This window comes from Saimiri boliviensis, chromosome 11 (assembly GCF_048565385.1).
Source record: "Saimiri boliviensis isolate mSaiBol1 chromosome 11, mSaiBol1.pri, whole genome shotgun sequence".
In the NCBI taxonomy this organism is placed as follows: domain Eukaryota; kingdom Metazoa; phylum Chordata; class Mammalia; order Primates; family Cebidae; genus Saimiri; species Saimiri boliviensis.
The window spans coordinates 30,904,856-30,926,335 of NC_133459.1; the positions used below are offsets into that span (position 1 = coordinate 30,904,856).

The 21,480-nt window shown below is 49.4% G+C and overlaps 2 protein-coding genes and 1 pseudogene across 3 annotated transcripts; 1 reads left to right on the plus strand and 2 right to left on the minus strand.

Annotated features, from left to right (window-relative positions):
• On the minus strand, nucleotides 1–8,311 carry TMEM234 (transmembrane protein 234). 2 transcript variants are annotated; one of them, XM_010348136.3, is made up of 5 exons: nucleotides 8,241–8,303; nucleotides 7,806–7,957; nucleotides 7,083–7,149; nucleotides 1,366–1,458; nucleotides 1–1,060 (listed from the first exon to the last, which is right to left on the minus strand). In XM_010348136.3, the coding sequence occupies exons 1-5, from the start codon at nucleotides 8,254–8,256 to the stop codon at nucleotides 966–968; spliced, it is 423 nt and encodes a 140-aa protein (XP_010346438.1). In that variant the 5' UTR covers nucleotides 8,257–8,303; the 3' UTR covers nucleotides 1–965. The 2 variants fall into 2 exon arrangements, with proteins under 2 accessions (XP_010346438.1, XP_074236554.1); XM_074380453.1 differs by having other exon boundaries at nucleotides 977–1,458; nucleotides 8,241–8,311.
• Nucleotides 8,309–21,077, plus strand: EIF3I (eukaryotic translation initiation factor 3 subunit I). Its single transcript, XM_039474272.1, has 11 exons — nucleotides 8,309–8,375; nucleotides 8,469–8,561; nucleotides 10,627–10,714; nucleotides 11,501–11,566; nucleotides 15,444–15,593; nucleotides 15,676–15,803; nucleotides 18,001–18,111; nucleotides 18,229–18,318; nucleotides 18,615–18,688; nucleotides 20,356–20,448; nucleotides 20,573–21,077. The coding sequence occupies exons 1-11, from the start codon at nucleotides 8,373–8,375 to the stop codon at nucleotides 20,652–20,654; spliced, it is 978 nt and encodes a 325-aa protein (XP_039330206.1). The 5' UTR covers nucleotides 8,309–8,372; the 3' UTR covers nucleotides 20,655–21,077.
• Nucleotides 21,054–21,480, minus strand: part of LOC141580440 (myotubularin-related protein 9-like) — an 8,735-nt pseudogene continuing 8,308 nt past the window's right edge.

Here is a 21,480-nt window from a genome sequence, read left to right on the forward strand (position 1 = left end):
TTATTAACCTCTGTTTACCACAGATTTATTGACAGCTACTACTCTCCAGGTGTTGTGCTGGGTGCTGGAGTCAGGCGGAGCTGGGGCTCACAGCTGCTACCTGTTTAAGAGAGGCTGGCAGGGCCGGGCACGGTGGCTCAAGCCTGTAATCCCAGCACTTTGGGAGGCCGAGGTGGGTGGATCACGAGGTCGAGAGTTCGAGACCATCCTGGTCGACATGGTGAAACCCCGTCTCTACTAAAAATACAAAAAATCAGCTGGGCATGGTGGCATCTGCCTGTAATCCCAGCTACTCAGGAGGCTGAGGCAGGAGAATTGCCTGAACCCAGTAGGCGGAGGTTGCGGTGAGCCGAGATCGCGCCATTGCACTCCAGCCTGGGTAACAAGAGCGAAACTCCGTCTCAAAAAAAAAAAAGAGAGGCTGGCAGTGAGGATTTCTGCCCACCTCATGGGTGGGGCAGGCAAGGCTCATAGCTCATCTTCTGCATCTGCCACTCTGAGGCACCTTCTTCCCCTCAGTTCCACCCCTCTGCCAGCCAAGGCGCTCTGAGCCCTGGAGGTCTCCTGTTTGCTTTCTGGCTCCATCTGTAGCTGGCTTTCCATGCAGCTGGGGTTCTGCAGTCCGTGGAACCGGCTGCCATGATAGTCCAGATTAGGCCACAGTAATGGTGGCTGAACTGGGGGCCTGAGATGACAGCAGGAAGAGAGCTGCTGGGGCAGAAAGGTTGCTGAGGGTGAAGCGTCGAGGCTCCTGTGCTAAATCCCAGTGGCTGAACAGCACTTGAAGGTTACAAAACCCTTTCACTCTTGTTCTCTTATTGTGATCCATGAGGTAGCTGTTATCCCCGTAAGAGGAGGAAGCTGAGGCCAGAGAGGGGAGGTGCTAGGTCCATCTGCTCACTGCCAGCACTTCATGGCCCAGGGGCTTCCAGGAGGCAGCAGAGCTGGAGATGGGTTCGGCCCACTCAAAGGGTAGGCGGTTGCCCCTGGGTCTTACTCACTGAGCTTGTGATGCAGAGTGAAATTCCTGTCATGGTGAGCACCATGCCAACGACTGCTCCTGGGATAATGGACAGAAATCAAGGGGTTCCGAGCTCAGCCATGCCAGTAGGAGCTGGCACAGAGCTGTACAAAGGACTCAGATGGGGTCTGGTCCTGGGTCCCGCCCCAGCCTCTGTCCCCAGACTGTCCAGGGGAAGGGAACTCCGATGGCCACAAGGAAGCAGGACAGCTGCAGAGGAAAAGGCAGGATGGGAAGAGGCCCTGTCCTCACCCATTCCAGGGAGATGGGTTCCGGGAAGGAACTAATACAGGTATGTTGAGGTCCAAATAGCTGCGTCCCACACTTGCAGTAGCCTGACTTACGTTTTCCACCAATATCTTCTCCAAGGGCCTTCCCAACAATCAGTGTGAAGATGATGGCCAGAGAATTACAGATGGGTACAGCTAGGGTCAGATCTGGGTGGTCAGAATGAAAAGAATCCCTGAGATGCAAAAAATGCCTTTCTAAACACAAGACACTTCCATCATCATCATCATTATTTCATATCTTTAAAAAAGGTATCATAACCCTATCTTCCAGATGAAGTCACAGCACATTTCAGGACTCAGACCCAAATATCCTGACTCCACGTTCAGTGCTTCCCCAGGATTCCAGCATTCCCCAGGATTCCTGGACTCTGAGGTCTGGTACCAGCCTGGTTTGATAATCAGAATGGTCTTTGCACTCATTAAGAACTTGTAGCCGGTCGCGGTGGCTCAAGCCTGTAATCCCAGCACTTTGGGAGGCTGAGGCGGGTGGATCACGAGGTCAAGAGATTGAGACCATCCTGGTCAACATGGTGAAACCCCGTCTCTACTCAAAATACAAAAAATTAGCTGGGCATGGTGGCGCATGCCTGTAATCCCAGCTACTCAGGAGGCTGAGGCAGGAGAATTGCCTGAACCCAGGAGGCGGAGGTTGCGGTGAGCCGAGATCACGCCATTGCACTCCAGCCTGGGTAACAAGAGCGAAACTCCATCTCAAAAAAAAAAAAAAAAAAAAAAAAAAAAAAAAGAACTTGTGGGCTGGGCGTGGTGGCTCACGCCTGTAATCCCAGCACTTTGGGAGGCAGAGGCGGGTGGATGATGAGGTCAAGAGATCGAGACCATCCTGGTCAACATGGTGAAACCCCGTCTCTACTCAAAATACAAAAAATTAGCTGGGCATGGTGGCGCGTGCCTGTAATCCCAGCTACTCAGGAGGCTGAGGCAGGAGAATTGCCTGAACCCAGGAGGCGGAGGTTGCGGTGAGCCGAGATCGCGCCGTTGCACTCCAGCCTGGGTAACAAGAGCGAAACTCCGTCTCAAAAAAAAAAAAAAAAAAAAAAAAAAAAAAAAAAAGAACTTGTGAGATTTCAAGGCCATCTGGACACATAGGCAGGCACCCAAATCCCAAAGGATACAGTAGAGAGTCAAGTGACACCAAGCACAGATACCATTTTTTTTTTCTTTTCTTTGAGACGGAGTCTTGCTCTGTCACCCAGGCTGGACTGCAGTGGTGTGATCTTGGCTCACTACAGCCTCCGTCTCCTGGATTCATGGGATTCTTATGCCTCAGCCTCCTGAGTAACTGGGATACAGGTGCCTGTCACCATGCCGTGCTAATTTTTGCATTTTGAGTAGAGATAGGGTTTTGCCATGTTGGCTAGGCTAGTCTCAAACTCCTGACCTGAGGCGATCCGCCCACCTCAGCCTCTCAAAATGCTGGGATTATGTAGTGAGCCACTACACCTGGCCATATAGCCACCATTTATTAAGCATATACCATGGCCTAGGTGCTCTTTGTACATATTTCAATTTTCATAACACTGCAAGGAAGGGATTATCACCATTTTGCATAAAGGAAACTAAGGCAAGTTGAGGATTTAAACTGAGGTTTGTCTGACTCCAAAGTCTGCACTCTTATTGAATTAAATGGATATGGACAAAGCAGAACATCAGGTGAAGCACATTTTGTTTCTGTTTCAGCCCAGGCTCAGGCCTTAGGGAGTTAAAAGAAAGTGTCAGAAGAAAGAAGCCAGGTAACCTGTTCAGGACACTGGGCTGGACCTATGGTGTAGAGAGAGGGTATCATAGCCCAGGATCTGTTCCTTAATTTTGAAGTTCCAAGGGGCTGACTGCCAATAAGCAAACTTGGAAAAGAGTAATGGAGTTGGCTGGGCGTGGTGGCTCATGCCTGTTAATCCCAGCACTTTGGGAGGTGGAGGTGGGAGGACTGCTTGAGGTCAGGAATTCCAGACCAGCCTGGCCAACATGCTAAAACCCCATCTCTACTGAAAATACAAACAATTATGAAGGAACAAAGCAGGCACCAAAAAAGAAAAAAATAATACAAACATTAGCCAGGCTTGGTGGCACATAACCCCAGCTACTTGGGAGGCTAAGGCATGAGAACTGCTTGAATCCAGGAGATGGGAGGTTGCAGTGAGTCGACATCAAGCCACTGCACTCCAGCCTAGGTGTCAGGGCCAGACTCCATTAAAAAAAAAAAGGGGGGGCCGGGCGCGGTGGCTCAAGCCTGTAATCCCAGCACTTTGGGAGGCCGAGGTGGGTGGATCGCAAGGTCGAGAGATCGAGACCATCCTGGTCAACATGGTGAAACCCCGTCTCTACTAAAAATACAAAAAATTAGCTGGGCATGGTGGTGCATGCCTGTAATCCCAGCTACTCAGGAGGCTGAGGCAGGAGAATTGCCAGAACCCAGGAGGCTGAGGTTGCGGTGAGCCGAGATCGCGCCATTGCACTCCAGCCTGGATAACAAGAGCGAAACTCCGTCTCAAAAAACAAAAAAAAAAAGGTATGGGAGAAAAGAAAAAGACTAATGGAGTTAACTTAAAATTTGTTGAGGGTAGATCTCCTGTTAAGTGTTCTTATCATATTAAAAAAAGAGCCACATACACATAAAAAAAGACAGACAAATCAGCTGAATTATCCATGGTAAAAGGACTCAACTGCAGACCAGATACTCACACTGGCTCCTCAGCACATTCTTTCCCAGCACTCCCAGGCCTTGCCTTTGTGAGGCAGAGAAGGGAACTGTCTTGCTCCTCATCCCCTGGGAGGCCCCAGCATAGAGGCATTACCCATCTAAGAAGTTGATACAACAACCCCACCTACAAAGAGTTGTTTTCTTTTTTTGTTGTTTTTCATTTTTGTTGTTTTTGAGACATGGTCTCACTCTGTTGTTCAGGCTGGAAGTGCAGTGGTGAGGTCACTGTTCACTGCAGCCTCTACCTCCTGAGCTCAAGTGATCCTCCCACCTCAGCCTCCTGAGCTCAAGTGATCCTCCCCCCTCAGCTTCCTGAGCAGCTGGAACTACACACACACACCACCAAGCTTGGGTAATTTTTGTATTTTTGTTGTTGTTGCCTAGGCTGGGCTCCTAGGCTCAGGTTATCTGCACACCTGAGCCTCCCAAAGTGCTGGAATTATAGGCCTGAGCTACTGTGCCTTGCCCAGAGCTGCCTTCTTAAGTTTACATACTTTACAAGGAGTGTCATGGCTGCTAAGGTCTGGTTTGCAGCAGTAGATGGGGGAAGGAAGCAGCATAGTGCAATGGGAGAGTGAGGACATCAGAGTGAGGCAGATCTGAGCTCCCTTGTAATCCTGGTTAGGATATTCAAACACTTACCTTGTTTCCCCACATGTAAAATAGTGATCACAGTATACCATTTCTTTTGTTGGGTTGTTGTAACATGAACTGTGATAATGCATGGTTAGTCCCTGGCTAAAGTGAATGCTTCATAAATAGTGACTATTGTTCTGGTTATTGGAAAGGATGGATATTCAAAGATACAGGCAGAGAGGGTGATGAAATAAAAAGATCCTAATATTGTAATGTGATTAAAACTTGGTGAATGGCTAGCTGTAGTCAGCTGGCCAAGGGTTCAGCATTCTTCCACAGCAGTGAATGCATGAGCCCAGAGGCTTTCAAATTCTTTTTTTTTTTTTTTTTTTTTTTGAGACGGAGTTTCGCTCTTGTTACCCAGGCTGGAGTGCAATGGCGCGATCTCGGCTCACCGCAACCTCCGCCTCCTGGGTTCAGGCAATTCTCCTGCCTCAGCCTCCTGAGTAGCTGGGATTACAGGCATGCGCCACCATGCCCAGCTAATTTTTTGTATTTTGAGTAGAGACGGGGTTTCACCATGTTGACCAGGATGGTCTCGATCTCTTGACCTCGTGATCCACCCGCCTCAGCCTCCCAAAGTGCTGGGATTACAGGCTTGAGCCACCACGCCCGGCTAAGAGTTTCACTCTTGTTATCCAGGCTGTAGTACACTGGCTCGATCTCAGCTCACCACAACCTCCGCCTCCCGGGTTCAGGCGATTCTTCTGCCTTGGCCTCCTGAGTAGCTGGGATTACAGGCATGCACCACCATGCCTGGCTAATATTGTGTGTGTGTGTGTGTGTGTGTGTGTGTATATATATATATATATATATATATATATATATATATATATTTTTTTTTTTTTTCAGTAGAGATGGGGTTTCACCATGTTGACCAGGATGGTATTGATCTCCTGACCTCATGATCCACCTGCCTTGGCCTCCCAAAGTGCTGGGATTACAGGCATGAGCTACCATGCCCGGCCAAGCTACCAAGCCAAGCCTGGACTGCAACTTCATTTTCTTTTCTTGTTTTCTTTTTCTTTTTTTTTTTTTGAGACGGAGTTTCGCTTCGCTCTTGTTACCCAGCCTGGAGTGCAATGGCGCAATCTCGGCTCACCGCAACCTCCATCTCCTGGGTTCAGGCAATTCTCCTGCCTCAGCCTCCTAAGTAGCTGGGATTACAGGCACATGCCACCATGCCCAGCTAATTTTTTGTATTTTTAGTAGAGACGGGGTTTCACCATGTTGACCAGGATGGTCTCGATCTCTTGACCTCGTGATCCACCCGCCTTGGCCTCCCAAAGTGCTGGGATTACAGGTTTGAGCCACTGCGCCTGGCCTGCAACTTCATTTTCAAAGATAAAGAAATTTATGTATATGGAGCTTTGTGCGCCAGACACTCTCCTAGATGTTTTTCATTAATTCTTTTTTTTTTTTTTTTTTTTTTTTGAGATGAAGTCTCTCTAGAGATAGAACCAGTAAGCTACAAAGAAAAAAAAAAAAAAAGGAAAAAAAGAGATGATGTCTCGCTCTGTTGTCCAGGCTGGAGTGCAATGATGTGATCTTGGCTCACTGCAACCTCCGCCTCCTGGGTTCAAACGATTCTTCTGATTTTTCTGCCTCAGCTCCTGGTAGCTGGGATCACAGGTGCGCACCACAACGCCTGGCTATTTTAAAAAAATTTTTAGTAGAGATAGGTTTCACCATGTTAGCCAGGCTGGTCTTGAACTCCTGACCTCGTGATCCTCCCACCTCAGCCTCCCAAAGTGCTGGGATTAAATTTAATCTTCACAATGCTATGAAGCCAACTGTATAAAACCAAAGCTCAGGTTGGGTGTGGTGGCTCACACCTGTAATCCCAGCACTACTGAAAATACAGGAAAAAAAAAAAAAAAAAACAAAAAACCCTCAACTCTACAAAATTACAAAATTAGCTGGGCATGGTGGCACATGCCTGTAATCCCAGCTACTTAGGAGACTGAGGCAGGGGAATCGCTTGAACCCGGGAGGCGCAGGTTGCAGTGAGCTGAGATAGTGCCGTTGCACTCCAGCCTGGTCCACAAGAGTGACACTGTCTCAAAAAACAAAAACAAACCAAAGCTCAAATGAGGAACTTGCTCATGGTCAGGCAGGTAGCACACAGTGGAACCAAGAGTGTGAAAGCCAGCACTTGGCAAAGCAGAATGAACCTTCCCTCTTCGTCCGCTGTCACACAAGACTGCCAGGCTTCAAACCAACCCCAGTGCCTAGCAACATACTCTGAACCAGCCCACTGTGCCCTTCTTGTTCAGAGAAGAGGACACTAGGAGGGAACTAAGGCTAGTCAGCACTCTCTCACTGATGGGAATGAGGTGTTTCAAGTTCTACCCAACAAATCACTCTTCCAGGTGGCCTCAAACACTAAGCAGAACAGTTCCAAGCCAGGACCCACCTGTCGATGCCAAGGTGAGGTAATAGAGAAGAGAGCCACACTGGTTGAGGAGAAAGGGCATCAGGTACTGGAAAGAAGAGAAACCTGCATCAGTGTGAAGGCCTGAATAAGCAGCACTGCCTTCTTTGAGCTTCTAGCATATGCCTTTTCTTGGAGGGAGTGAGGGTTCTAAGACCCAGAGAACATTGGGCCCTCTAAGGAGGACCCTTCCAGGACAAAGAGGGAAACAGACTGAACTCTGTGCCTCTGCTCAAGCTAACCTCTCCCTCACGTCTGTTGGTTCCCACCCTGCAAGGCCCTGAGGCCAATGTCAGCCCCTCCAGGAAGCCTTCCCCAAGTCCTCCATATACAGCCTCCCTCCTCTGAACTCCTCTCCTGCAGGGCCAATTTGAGCCCCAAACCCTCCCTCTGCAAAGGCTCACAAATGTTGCCTTACATAACTGGAGGAATCACAGTAATAAAATACGAATGATGGTAGCCATAGATAGAGCACTTACTATGTTCTAGGCCCAGTGCTAAGTGCTCTGTGTATCTCACCTAATTCCCGCAACCGCCCTATCAGATGTTTATTATTATAATCGCCATTTACAGAGGACGAAACTGAAGGACAAGTGACTCTGGAGAGTTTCTAGTAAGTGGTGGGGCTGACACAGACCTGTTTGACTCCAAAGACCAAATTCTTGGCGGCAACTCCCCCGAGGGCGGGGACTTTCACAGACGCACCTCAGTATTCAAGAAGAGGGTCTTCATCTCCTGCAGCAACTGTCGGGCCCAGGTCGGCTCACGAATCCGCTGCAGGCCGCAAGAGGCCCGCTTCAGCAGCGGCTGCGTGCCTCCCCACAGAGCGGCCACCAGCACCAGAGCCAGCACCTGCCCTGAATGCAGACGACTGAGTCACCCTGACCCCCACCCCAAATGGCCGCCCGCCCGCTCCTGGCTTCCTATTCCCAGCTAGCCGCCCCCACTTCCCTCCTTCGCTTTCTTCGCTTCGGCTGCGACTGGCGGTTAGGAAAGGCCCCGGGAGGCTGAGGAGATGAATCCAGGAGTCCGGCTCTGGGGTTGCAGCAGGGGTTGGGGTTGGGTGCGGGGGACGTGGAGCAGGAAATGAATTCTAAATGAATTCGAGAAATCCATGGAGAGGCGGGACCGGTTACTTACCCAGAGACGCCGCCATGGCAACGCTGCCGTCTTCTACTTCCGGGAGCGAGGGGGCGGAGACCCACAATCCGGAAGTAGTTCCAAAGCCTTTTCCGGTGCTACTCACGTTGCGGTCTTCGAGTCGTCGCCGGGATGGTGAGTTCCAGAGTTCGGGGTACTGCAGTGGGGGTCCTGGGCTGAGGCCGGGACCCAATTCCGGGCACTAATGTTACCGTCTTGTCCCCACAGAAGCCGATCCTGCTGCAGGGCCATGAGCGGTCCATTACGCAGATTAAGTATAACCGCGAAGGAGACCTCCTCTTTACTGTGGCCAAGGACCCTGTGAGCGTCGGCTGAAGGGAGGGTTCGGGAGGGGGCCCGGGAGGGGCGAGTTCCTTATGCCAGGAAGATGGGTGAACATGCCAGTTTTGCCTATTGGGGGAACCAAAGAAACGGCCCATTTTGAGAAGTAGAGAGAGGACATCCCGGGGGTTGGTTGGCGAGAGTACCGGAAAAGGTGGGGAAGAACTCGTTTGGCCGAGTGCAAAGGCTCACGCCTGTAATCCCAACACTTTGAGAGGCTGAGAGGGGAGGATCGCTTGAACCCAGGAGTTAGAGACCAGCCTGAGCAACATAGTGGGACCCATCTCTACACAAAAAAATGAGCCTGATGTGGTGTCTCGAGCCTCTGGGCTTAGCTACTTCGAAGTCTGAAACGAGAGGATCACTTGAACCTGGTAAGCTGAGATCGTGCCGCTGCATCCCAAGAAAAGCAAGAGACAGCCGGGCGCGGTGGCTCAAGCCTGTAATCCCAGCACTTTGGGAGGCCGAGGCGGGTGGATCACGAGGTCGAGAGATCGAGACCAACCTGGTCAACATGGTGAAACCCCGTCTCTACTAAAAATACAAAAAAATTAGCTGGGCATGGTGGCACGTGCCTGTAATCCCAGCTACTCAGGAGGCTGAGGCAAGAGAATTGCCTGAACCCAGGAGGCGGAGGTTGCGGTGAGCCGAGATCGCGCCATTGCACTCCAGCCTGGGTAACAAGAGCGAAACTCCGTCTCAAAAAAAAAAGAAAAAAAAGAAAAGCAAGAGACCATTGTGGAAAGGGGATGAGGATGAGGGTCAGCTTCCCCAGAGAACGGGATGCGACATTTCGGGGGATGATCTAACCTTTCTACCAGGATAGGTGCAGGCTGTGTTATTCAGACACAGGGGACTTAACTGAGGGTGTCTCTAATCTCATTTTCAGTCAATCCCATCCTGCTACTCAATGCAAAACAGTCCCTCGTGATACTGCCTTTTGAGGCACCTCCATACGGAGGAAGTTAACTAGTGGTTAAAAGTGGGGGCTCTGAAGTCAGACAAACCTGATGTGAATGCTGACTCCTACATCTACTAGCAGTGTGATTTTGAGTATGTTACTTAACCTTTCTAAACTGCAGTTTCCCTTTTTATAAAACTGGGTACTTATAGGATTGTCTTTAGCATTAAATGAGATAATGTAAGGAGCTTGGCAGAGCACCTATGCATTTGAGTGCCTAATGAATGTTAGTCACTTATATTTTAAATTCCTTAGACATTATTTTATTGGAGCCTCACAGCTACCTATTGAAGAAAAATTTTTATTATTTTTATTTTATTTTATTTTGTTTTTTTGAGACGGAGTTTCACTCTTGTTACCCAGGCTGGAGTGCAATGGCGCAATCTCGGCTCACCACAACCTCCGCCTCCTGGGTTCAGGCAATTCTCCTGCCTCAGCCTCCTGAGTAGCTGGGATTACAGGCACGCACCACCATGCCCAGCTAATGTTTTTTATTTTTAGTAGAGACGGGGTTTCACCATGTTGACCAGGATGGTCTCGATCTCTTGACCTCGTGATCCACCCTCCTCGGCCTCCCAAAGTGCTGGGATTACAGGCTTGAGCCACCGCGCCCGGCCTGAAGAAAAATTATTGTCCTGGCCATTTTCAAGATGAGAAAACTGAAGTTCAGGGGAGAGAAGCAATGTATTTGAGATCATACAGTGAGACAGTGGCATAGCAGGCACTGGAACCCAGTCTTCCCTACTACCAATCTGCTCCCACTTGGATAAGACATCAAAGATACTGTTTTTCTGGACTGGAGCTCAATTTGGCCTTTTACTCTTTGGAGCCATTGGGAGTCCCAGGAGAGCTGTGGTTAGCAAATGAGCATGCTTTTGCAAGGCGCCAGACTTCTCTGGTGCTTATCTTCAGGAAGGGAGGAGAATCCAGGAGTTGGTCTTTTTACCAGCTCCCTGCTATTTCCCAAGAAATGAGCAGAAGAGGGCAGAATCAGCCTGGCTATAGGCTGCTGAGGGTTCTTGGGGCAAAATAGGAGCCATTGCTTTACTGGGACGTGTACCATCCTGTGTTTGACTTTTCCAGATCGTCAACGTGTGGTACTCTGTGAATGGCGAGAGGCTGGGCACCTACATGGGCCATACTGGAGCTGTGTGGTGTGTGGACGCTGACTGTATCCTTGTTTTGGCTCTGAATCCATGCTGCCAGGGTCTGCCAGCAGTGGAGAGGCTGAGTTGGAAGTTGGGAGTTGGGGGTGCTGTTGAGGGCCTAGAGCAGGCGTCCCCAAACTTTTTACACAGGGGGCCAGTTCACTGTCCCTCAGACCGTTGGAGGGCCGCCACATACTGTGCTCCTCTCACTGACCACCAATGAAAGAGGTGCCCCTTCCTGAAGTGCGGGGGGTGGGGGTGCGGATAAATGGCCTCAGGGGGCCACATGCGTCCCACAGGCCGTAGTTTGGGGACGCCTGGCCTAGAGAATGGTATCTCCTACTCCCTGGTCTCTTCGCTGGTTGAGGAAACATTCAGGACAAGTTCCAGTTCTGGCTAAGGAGGTAAGAGGGGAAGAAGAAGGCCGGGCGCAGTGGCTCAAGCCTGTAATCCCAGCACTTTGGGCGGCCGAGGCGGGTGGATCACGAGGTCGAGAGATCGAGACCATCCTGGTCAACATGGTGAAACCCCGTCTCTACTAAAAATACAAAAAACTAGCTGGGCGTGGTGGCGCGTGCCTGTAATCCCAGCTACTTAGGAGGCTGAGGCAGGAGAATTGCCTGAACCCAGGAGGCGGAGGTTATGGTGAGCTGAGATGGCGCCATTGCACTCCAACCTGGGTAACAAGAGCGAAACTCCGTCTCAAAAAAAAAAAAAAAGAGGGGAAGAAGGGCTCTTTGGGGCTGAACAGGGAGATGAGAGGACAAGGGCTCAGGTGAACTTTGTTATGCTTCTTAACAACTCTTCAGGGGACACCAAGCATGTCCTTACCGGCTCAGCTGACAACAGCTGTCGTCTCTGGGACTGCGAAACAGGTAAGCTGGGTTCATTCACTTTTTAGCAAATATTGAGAACCTACAGTGTAAACAGGTCATGAGTAAACAGGTCCTAGGAAAATAGAGATGAAATCCATAGATAGTTTTCAGTCTAGGGAATAAGAGACAAGATGATAAGAAAGATGAGAAAAGATGTCATCACAGCTGGGCTTGGTGGCTCACGCCTGTAATCCCAGCACTTTGAGAGGCCGAGGTGGGTGGATCACCAGGTCAGGAGTTCAAGACCAGCCTGGCCAACATGGTGAAACCCCATCTCTACTAATAGAAAAATTAGCTGGGCGTGATGGGGCCCACCTGTAATCCCAGCTACTCAGGAGGCTGAGGCAGGAGAATCGCTCAAACCCGGAAGGCAGAGGTTGCAGTGAGACGAGATCGTGCTACTTATACTGCACTCCAGCCTGGGTGACAGAGCAAGATTCCATCTCAAAATAAAATAAGATAAAATAACATTTAGGCTGACTCTGGGCATGCTGCCTATGAGTTAGCCCTGCTCTGCAAGAAGCTTTAAAAAAAAAGAAAAATTCTGACGAATAGCTGGACCAGACCATGTTCATTTCCCTTTAAAAACAATGAAAATATAAAAATAAGCTGGGACAGTGGCTCATGCCTGTAATCGCAGCACTTTGGTAGGCCGAGGCAGGCGGATCACCTGAGCTCAGGAGTTCGAGACCAGCCTGACCAACATGGTGAAACCCCAGCTCTACTAAAAAAAATAAAAATAAAAATAAAAAAATTAAAGCCGGGCGCGGTGGCTCAAGCCTGTAATCCCAGCACTTTGGGAGGCTGAGGCGGGTGGATCACGAGGTCGAGAGATCGAGACCATCCTGGTCAACATGGTGAAACCCCGTCTCTACTAAAGATACAAAAAATTAGCTGGGCATGGTGGCACGTGCCTGTAATCCCAGCTACTCAGGAGGCTGAGGCAGGAGAATTGCCTGAGCCCAGGAGGCGGAGGTTGCGGTGAGCCGAGATCGCGCCATTGCACTCCAGCCTGGGTAACAAGAGCGAAACTCCGTCTCAAAAAAAAAAAACAAAAAAAATAAAAATAAAAAAATTAGCTGGGTGTGATGGTGCATGCCTGTAATCGAAGCTACTCGAGAGGCTGAGGCAGGAGAATCATTTGAACCCGGGAGGTAGAGGTTGCAGTGAGCTGGGATCACACCATTGCACTCCAGCTAGGGCAACAAGAGTGAGACTCTGTCTCAAAAAAAAAGAAAAAAAGGTAAAGATGTCATCACTTTGGCACGTGCAGGAGTGAAAGCGTGGAGAGTGTTCTGTACAAGTCATCTAATCTAGCTGGAATTCCTGCTTCTTGGTGGAGTGGGGGTAGAGGGTGATATACACAGTCATAGAAAAGATGAGGCTGGAGAGTCAGGCTAAGGCCAGAACAGGTCTTGAATGCCAAACTCAGGAGCTTGGTGTTGTTCTGTAGAATGTGGCAGGCTGAGGAGGTCCTTGAGCAGGCAAGAGTGGAGGTCTGTTTAGTTTTAGCAAGGTCAGAGAGCAGTGGGAGGTACAGGGGAGCCTGTTAAGGTGTTTTGTTTTGTTTTGTTTTGTTTGAGATGGAGTTTTGTTCTTATTGCCCAGACTGGATCCCAATGGCACAATCTTGGCTCACTGCAACCTCGGGCTCCTGGGTTCAAGTGATTCTCCTGCCTCAGCCTCCCAAGTAGCTGGGATTACAGGCATGCACTACCACACCCAGCTAATTTTGTATTTTTTATTTATTTATTTATTTATTTATTTTCTTTCTTTTTTCTTTTATTTCTTTTTTTGTTTTTTTTGTTGAGACGGAGTTTCGCTCTTGTTACCCAGGCTGGAGTGTAATGGCACAATCTCGGCTCACCGCAACTTCCGCTTCCTGGATTCAAGCAATTCTCCTGCCTCAGCCTCCTGAGTAGCTGGGATTACAGGCACGTGCCACTATGCCCAGCTAATTTTTTGTATTTTTAGTAGAGATGGGGTTTCACCATGTTGACCAGGATGGTCTCGATCTCTCGACCTCGTCATCCACCTGCCTCAGCCTCCCAAAGTGCTGGGATTACAGGCTTGAGCCACCACGCCCAGCTCTTTTTTCTTTTATTTCTATCCAGATTCTTTTCAGAACTAATTTTGTATTTTTAGTAGAGACAGGGTTTCTCCATGTTGATGAGGCTGGTCTTGAACTTCTGACCTCAAGTGATCTGCCCGCCCCAGCCTCACAAAGTGTGGGATTACAGGTTTGAGCCACTGTGCCAGGCCTTTTTTTTCTTTTTGAGGCAGAGTTTCACTCTTGTCACCCAGTACTCATTGCAACCTCCGCCTCTTGAGTTCAAGTGATTCTCTTGCCTCAGCCTTCTGAGTAGATGGGATTAAAGGCACATGGTGCCACGCCCAGCTAATTTTTTTTTTTTGTTTCTTTTTTTTTGGGCGGGGGGGAACAGAATCTCTCACTCTGTCACCCACGATGGAGTGCAGTGGCACAATCTTAGCTCACTGCAACCTCGGGCTCCTGGGTTCAGGCGATTCTCCTGCCTCAGCCTCCTGAATAGCTGGGATTACAGACTTGTGGCACCATACCTGGCTAATTTTTGTATTTTTAGTAGAGATGGGGTTTCACCATGTTGGCCAGGCTGGTCTCTTTTTTTTCTTTTTTGAGATGGAGTCACATTCTGGTGCCCAGGCTGGAGTACAATGGCATGGTCTCGGCTCACTGCAACTTCTGCCTCCCGGGTTCAAGCGATTCTTCTGCCTCAGCCTCCTGAATAGCTGGGATTACAGGCACCTACCACTACACCCGGCTAATTTTTTGTATTTTTAGTAGAGACGGGGTTTCACCATATTGGCCGGCCTGGTCTTGAACTCTTGACCTCCTGATCTGCCCGCATCAGCCTCCCAAAGTGCTGGGATGACAGACATGAGCCACTGCCCCTAGCCTAAGCTATTGTTTAGTAAATACTCACTGAGTGTCCCATTCTGTGCCAGGTCTATGCTGGGTACTGGGGACATGCAAGGAGATGAGATCAGGTCTTTCTGTGGAGGAGTGCAGTCTGATGGTGATACAGATATGTTGCAGTCTACGTATGAGCAGTGCCACATTAGCAGGATGTCTAAGGAGAGACTCTGGGTAAGAAGTTAAAATACTTGGTCAGGCATGGTGGCTCACACCTGTAATCACAACACTTTGGGAGGCCGAGGCAGGTGATCAACTGAGGTCAGGAGTTCGAGACCAGCCTGGCCAACATGGCAAAACCCTGTCTCTACTAAAAGTACATAAATGACCTGGGCATGGTGGCGGGCACCTGTAATCCCAGCTACTTGGCTGAGGCAGGAAAATCACTTGAAAGGTTGCAGTGAGCTGAGATCACACCATTGCACTCCAGCCTCAGCGATAAGAGTGAAATTCTGTTTAAAAAAAAAAAAAAAGGCTGGGCCCAGTGGCTCAAGCCTGTAATCCCAGCACTTTGGGAGGCTGAGGCGGGTGGATCACGAGGTCAAGAGATTGAGACCACCCTGGCCAACAGGTAAAACCCCGTCTCTATTGAAAATACAAAAATTAGCCAGGCGTGGTGGTGAGCGCCTGTAGTCCCAGCTACTCGGGAGGCTGAGGCAGGAGAATCGCTTGAACCCAGGAGGTGGAAGTTGCAGTGAGCCAAGATCGCGCCACTATACTCCAGCCTGGGTGACAGAGGCAGACTTCATCTCAAAAAAAAAAAAAGTTAAAATACTTGAGCCAAAGTGTAGCAGTGCAGAAGAGAACAATGGTGGATTGGGTCAGTGAAGCAAGAGAAACAGTCAGATGTGATGATAGCATTCTTCAGAATGTCCTCCCTACAACTACAATGGATGGTGTAGCCCAGACTCTGCCTGTCTCCAGGAAAGCAGCTGGCCCTACTCAAGACCAATTCAGCTGTCCGGACCTGCGGTTTTGACTTCGGGGGCAACATCATCATGTTCTCCACGGACAAGCAGATGGGCTACCAGTGCTTTGTGAGCTTCTTTGACCTTCGGGATCCGAGCCAGATTGGTGAGGGCTGGGGCTAGGGCTGGGGTTGAGGTGAAGGGTGCAGCTCTAGAGCCCAGGGCCTAACAGCTGCTGCCCCACACAGACAACAATGAGCCCTACATGAAGATCCCTTGCAATGACTCTAAAATCACCAGTGCCGTTTGGGGACCCCTGGGAGAGTGCATCATCGCTGGCCATGAGAGTGGAGAGCTCAACCAGTATAGTGCCAAGGTAAGGGGCTACAGGGGGCCTGTGCCTATCGTAATAGATCTTTTTTTTTTTTTTTTTTTAAATATTAAGATGGGGTTTCACCATGATGGCCAGGCTGGTCTTGAACTCCTAACCTCAGGTGATCCACCCACCTCGGCCTCCCAAAGTGTTAGGATTACAGGCATGAGCCACCGCTCCCGGCCCCAGAATGGTTCTTTATAAGAGGCAGGATAGCACAGTAATTCAGAGCAAGGGTGGGGCTGGGTGCTGTGGCTCACACCTGTAATTCCAGTGCCTTTGGGATCCAAGGCAGGAGGGTCTCTTGAGTCCAGGAGTTGGGGCTGCAGTGAGCTATGATCGCACCACTGCACCCCAGCCTGGGTGTCAGTGAGACCCTGTCTCTAAAAAGAAAAAGCTTAATAAAAAAATTTTTAAAAAGCAAGGGTGAGATTCAAAAATAGATTTCACCACTTTCTAGCTATGTGGTCTTGGGCAAGTTACATAACTTCTCTGACCCTGCTTATCTGTAAAATGGTTCAATGATCAAATGATACCATGTTTGAAAAATTGTCACAAAGTACTCAGGACATGATAATAAGGATCACAGGCCGGACGCAGTGACTTGCACCTGTAATCCTAACACTTTGGGAGGCCGAGGCAGGAGGATCGCTTGAGCCCAGGAGATTGAGATCAGCCTGGGCAACATAGGAAGACCCTGTTTCTACAAAAAAAAAATTAAAAAATAGCTGGGAGGCCGGGCACGGTGGCTCAAGCCTGTAATCCCAGCACTTTGGGAGGCCGAGGCGGGTGGATCACGAGGTCAAGAGATCGAGACCATCCTGGTCAACGTGGTGAAACCCCGTCTCTACTAAAAATACAAAAAAAAATTAGCTGGGCATGGTGGCGTGTGCCTGTAGTCCCAGCTACTCAGGAGGCTGAGGCAGGAGAATTGCTTGAACCCAGGAGGCGGAGGTTGCGGTGAGCCGAGATCGTGCCATTGCACTCCAGCCTGGGTAACAAGAGCGACACTCTGTCTCAAAAAAAAAAAAAAAAAAAAAATAGCTGGGCCTGGTGGAGCACACCTCTGGTCCCAGGTACTCAGGATGTTGAGGCTGAAAGATTGCTTGAGTCTGGGAGACTGAGGCTGCAGTGAGCCATGATTGTGCCACTGTACTTCAGCCTGGGTGATAGAGTAAGACCCTGTCTCAAGAAAATAAATAAGGGGCCAGGCACAGTGGCTCATGCCTGTAATTACATCACTTTGGGAGGCTGAAGCAGGCAGATCACGAGGTCAGGAGTTCAAGATCAGCCTGGCCAACATGGTGAAACCCCATCTCTACTAAAAACACACACACAAAAAAAGCTAGGCATGGTGGCAGGTGCCTGTAATCCCAGCTACTTGGAAGGCTGAGACAGGAGAATCCATTGAACCTGTGAGGCAGAGGGTGCAGTGAGCCAAGACCACACTACTGCACTCCAGCCTGGGCAACTGAGCAAGACTCCATCTCAAAAATAAATAAATTAAATTAAATAAATAAGGATCACAATGAGCATTTTCCTGCCACCACTGAGTATAATGCCCTGTGCTGGGCTCCTAGAACAAAGAAGTAAATCAGATGCAGTCCCTGCCCCAGGGGGAGACAGACTTGCAAACAGCTAGCACCTGAGTCAGATTGTGATTTGTGCCACCATTGAAGTCTCAACCAAGTGTTGAAGGTGCACTGTCACAGGGAGGTGGCGTGTACATTAAACCCTGGAGAATAAATGGAGCTTCAAGCAGGAAGGAAAGGACATCCCACAGGCAAAGGGAAGAGCAAAAGCAAAGACACAGAATTAAGGAAGTATGGAGTCTTCAAGAACCCTTGGGATGTGGTCTTGGGGATGGAGGACAGGGAATAGATTTTACACATCCTTAAGTGTGAGGAGGTAAAGAGTTTTGATTTTCCTTCAGGCAGTAGGGAATCTTTAGAGGGTTATGGAAAGTCAGATTTCCTTGCAACAGCTTTTGCAGTTACAGTTTGGAGAATGGACCTGAACTAGCCAACAGGCATAGGGGTACAGTACTGGACAGTCACTGGATGTTTAGGGATGACTGATTAGAGGGGTGAGGAAAACGTAAAGTCCATGCTGTCTCAGCTTTCTAATTTGGGTGATTAGGTTTCTGGGGAACTGAGATTATTAGGGATTGGGACCAGTCAGTCTCACTCTTCTTCCCCAGTCTGGAGAGGTATTGGTGAATGTTAAGGAGCACTCGCGGCAGATCAACGACATCCAGTTATCCAGGGACATGACCATGTTTGTGACCGCATCCAAGGACAACACAGCCAAGGTGAGCCTGGGCAGGGGTCCGGCAGGGCTGCTCTCTCCCTCCTGCTGCACACCTCACCTGGCCTGACTTCCTTCAGGAAGGCTGTTTACAGATTTCCCCCCTGCCTTCTCTCTCCAGCTTTTTGACTCCACAACACTTGAACATCAGAAGACTTTCCGGACAGAACGTCCTGTCAACTCAGCTGCCCTCTCCCCCAACTATGACCATGTAAGAGAACCCCACCCAGCCTTCCTGCCAAAGCCTCAGAAAGCTTCCCAGATCTAGCTGTTTGTCTAGAAGTTAGGCTGCAAGCAATTTGGAGGAAGTGCTGTCAAGCAGAGAGGAGTGACAAAGCTGGAAGGATGGAGTGGCCCCAGGGAAGCGGCAGGTGGTGGTGGAGGTGTCTGCTTATCCCCTACCTTTGGTATCCTCCCATTGAGCTGTGTGAGATGTTAAAAATTTATGTGGCAGGAGAAAAATAGAAAATGGACTTGGGCCCATCTAGAGTTTCTTCTTCCCTTCAGGTGGTCCTGGGCGGTGGTCAGGAAGCCATGGATGTAACCACAACCTCCACCAGGATTGGCAAGTTTGAGGCCAGGTAAAGAGGAAGAGAGCTCTTCCAAATTGAAATCTCATGAAGTGTGCCTTTTTTTTTTTTTGAGACAGAGTCACACTCTGTCGCCCAGGCTGGAGTACAGTGGTGTGATCTCTACTCACTGCAACCTCTGTCTCCTGGGTTCAAGCAATTCTCCTGCCTCAGCCTCCTGACTAGCTGGGATTACATTCGCCCACCATCACACTGGGCTAATTTTTGTATTTTTAGTAGAGATAGGGTCTTGCCACATTTACCAGGCTGGTCTTGAACTCCTGGCCTCAAGAAATCCACCTACCTTGGTGTCCCAATGTGCTGGGATTACAGGTGTGAGCCACTGTCCCTGGCCTTCACTGTATTTCTCTATGCCCAAAGTTCCTCTACTGTATAATGGAACAATGATAATATATTTACCATAAAATTATGCAGATTAGATTATTCAGTTAATATTTATTGAGCTGTTTAAGCACTGCCCAGCACGTAATAGGCACTCTATAAGTATTAGCTGTATATTCGGGCAGACATTTGGGTCCAGTCTTCCCCTTATAATACAAAAGTTAAAAAAGAGACAGGGTCTCTGGCCAGGTGCAGTGGCTCACACCTATAATCCCAGCATTTTGGGAGGCCTAGGCAGATGGATCACCTGAGGTCAGGAGTTTGAGACCAGCCTGGGCAACATAGTGAAACCCCATCTCTACTAAAAATAAAAAAAATTAGCCAGACGTGGTGTCCCGTGCCTGTAATCTGAGCTACTTGGGAGCTTGAGGCTGCAGAATCAAACCAAAAAAGGATCGGATCTCACTCTGTTGCCCAGGCTGGCCTGGAACTCCTGGGCTCAAATGGTCCTCTGGCCTTAGCCTCCCAAAGAGCTGGAATTACAGGTGTGAACCACAGCACCCAGCTCCCAACTTCATCTTATTTTTGTTCACATTCAATTCTCATTATCTCAATTTTTTGCTTTATGATTATTATTTTTTGAGACAGGGTCTCACTCTGTTGCCCAGGCTGGAGCGCAGTGGCACCATCTCTGCTCACTGCAACCTCCTGGGCTCAAGCAATAGCGATACTCCAACCTTAGCCTCTGGGTAGCTGGGATTCCAGGTACATGCCACTGCGCCTGGCTGTTTTTTGTATTTTTTATAGAGATGTTGATCAGGCTGGTCTCAAACTCCTGGCCTCAAGTGATCTGCCCGCCTGGGCCTCCCAGAGTGCTGGGATTACAGGCATGATCTGCCACGCCTCCACTTCTGCTTTATTTTTTGTGATATAATTTGCATTTGAGGCCAGGCGTGGCGGCTCATGCCTGTAATCCCAGCCTTTGGGATGCCAAGGAAGGCAGATTGCTTGAGGCCAGGAGTTCGAGACCAGCCTGGCCAACATGCTGAAACCATCTCTACTAAAAATACAAAAATAAACTGGGTGTGTTGGCACATGGCTATAATCCCAGCTACTCAGGAGACTGAAGCAGGAGAATCGCTTGAACCCGGGAGGTGGAGGTTGCAGTGAGCCGAGACTGTGCCACTGTACTCCAGCTACTCCAGCCTGGGTGACAGAGTGAGACTTCATCTCAAAATGAATAAATAAATAATAATAATTTACATTTGGGGAGCGCTACCTCCAAAGTGCTTTAGAAGGAGATGGAAAGTGAATTAATTGTGTCCCTTTTCCTCCAGGTTCTTCCATTTGGCCTTTGAAGAGGAGTTTGGAAGAGTCAAGGGTCACTTTGGACCTATCAACAGTGTCGCCTTCCATCCTGATGGCAAGAGGTAGGGCCCCAGTGAAGCAGCTGAGCTAAGCCTGGGTTGGGGTCTCTGCCTCCTCGTGCCCTGCCCTGCAGGCCTGCCTTTCCCAGAGCAGTCACCTGACTGGTCCCTGGCTATCTTTTTCCAGCTACAGCAGCGGTGGCGAAGATGGTTACGTCCGTATCCACTACTTCGACCCACAATATTTCGAATTTGAGTTTGAGGCTTAAGAAGCTGGATCTCTGGCTGGGCGTGGTGGCTCACACCTGTAATCCCAGCACTTTGGGAGGCCAAGGCAGGCACATCACTTGAGGCCAGGAGTTTGAGACCAGCCTGATCAACATGGAGAAACCCTGTCTTTACTAATAATACAAAATTAGCCAGGTGTGGTGGCAGATGTCTATAATCCCAGCTGCTTGGGAGGCTGAAGCAGGGTAATTGCTTCAACCTGGGAGGCGGAAGTTGCCGGTGAGCCGAGGTCATGAGCCACTGTACTCCAGCCTGAGCAACAAGAGCGAAACTCCGTTTCAAAAAAAAAACAAAAAACAAAAAAAAAAACCTGGATCTTCATCCAGGCCAGGGAAGCTTCTCCCAGAAAGTTTTGAACTCTAAGAAATAAATTAGTTTGGTAATAAATGGGTTGTGGTCAGATATTTTGTGGGGTCTATTTCATCATTTTTCCTTTCCACTGACACCCCAGCAAGCTGATGCCTATGGTAGAGACCTCCCTATACTTTGGACACTTCACACGTAAGACCATCAGTACTTTGGGCTAACCTGGGTTGCAGGCACCCTCATCCAAGGTGTAAAGATCCTAAGGGGCCTGCAGAGGTTTCAGGAACATCTCAGCTGCTGTCCAAGAAGCCAGTGCTTAGGGTGGGGACTTAGCTGAAGCAGGTGGCTGAGAGGCTTCTGTCCTCCCTTCCTGTCACTATTCGTCACACTCGTTCCCATGCGGCTTCTGCAGGCTCAGGTGATCAGGTCCAGCACAGAAACAGGGCTGAGGAGGAGGAAGACAGGTCAGGATGCTGAGCAGAGGGGTAATCCCCAGGGGAG

Bases quoted from the DNA above. Each gene is read 5' to 3' on its own strand.
- TMEM234 (XM_074380453.1), bottom strand. The intron at 7,150-7,805 runs GTGCGTCTGTGA...TCTTCTTTCCAG, and splicing joins CCCTCTTCTTGAATACTGAG to TACCTGATGCCCTTTCTCCT. The intron at 1,459-7,082 runs GTGGGTCCTGGC...CTGACCACCCAG, and splicing joins CCTCACCTTGGCATCGACAG to ATCTGACCCTAGCTGTACCC.
- EIF3I (XM_039474272.1), top strand. The intron at 18,112-18,228 runs GTGAGCCTGGGC...TTCTCTCTCCAG, and splicing joins CCAAGGACAACACAGCCAAG to CTTTTTGACTCCACAACACT. The intron at 20,449-20,572 runs GTAGGGCCCCAG...ATCTTTTTCCAG, and splicing joins TTCCATCCTGATGGCAAGAG to CTACAGCAGCGGTGGCGAAG.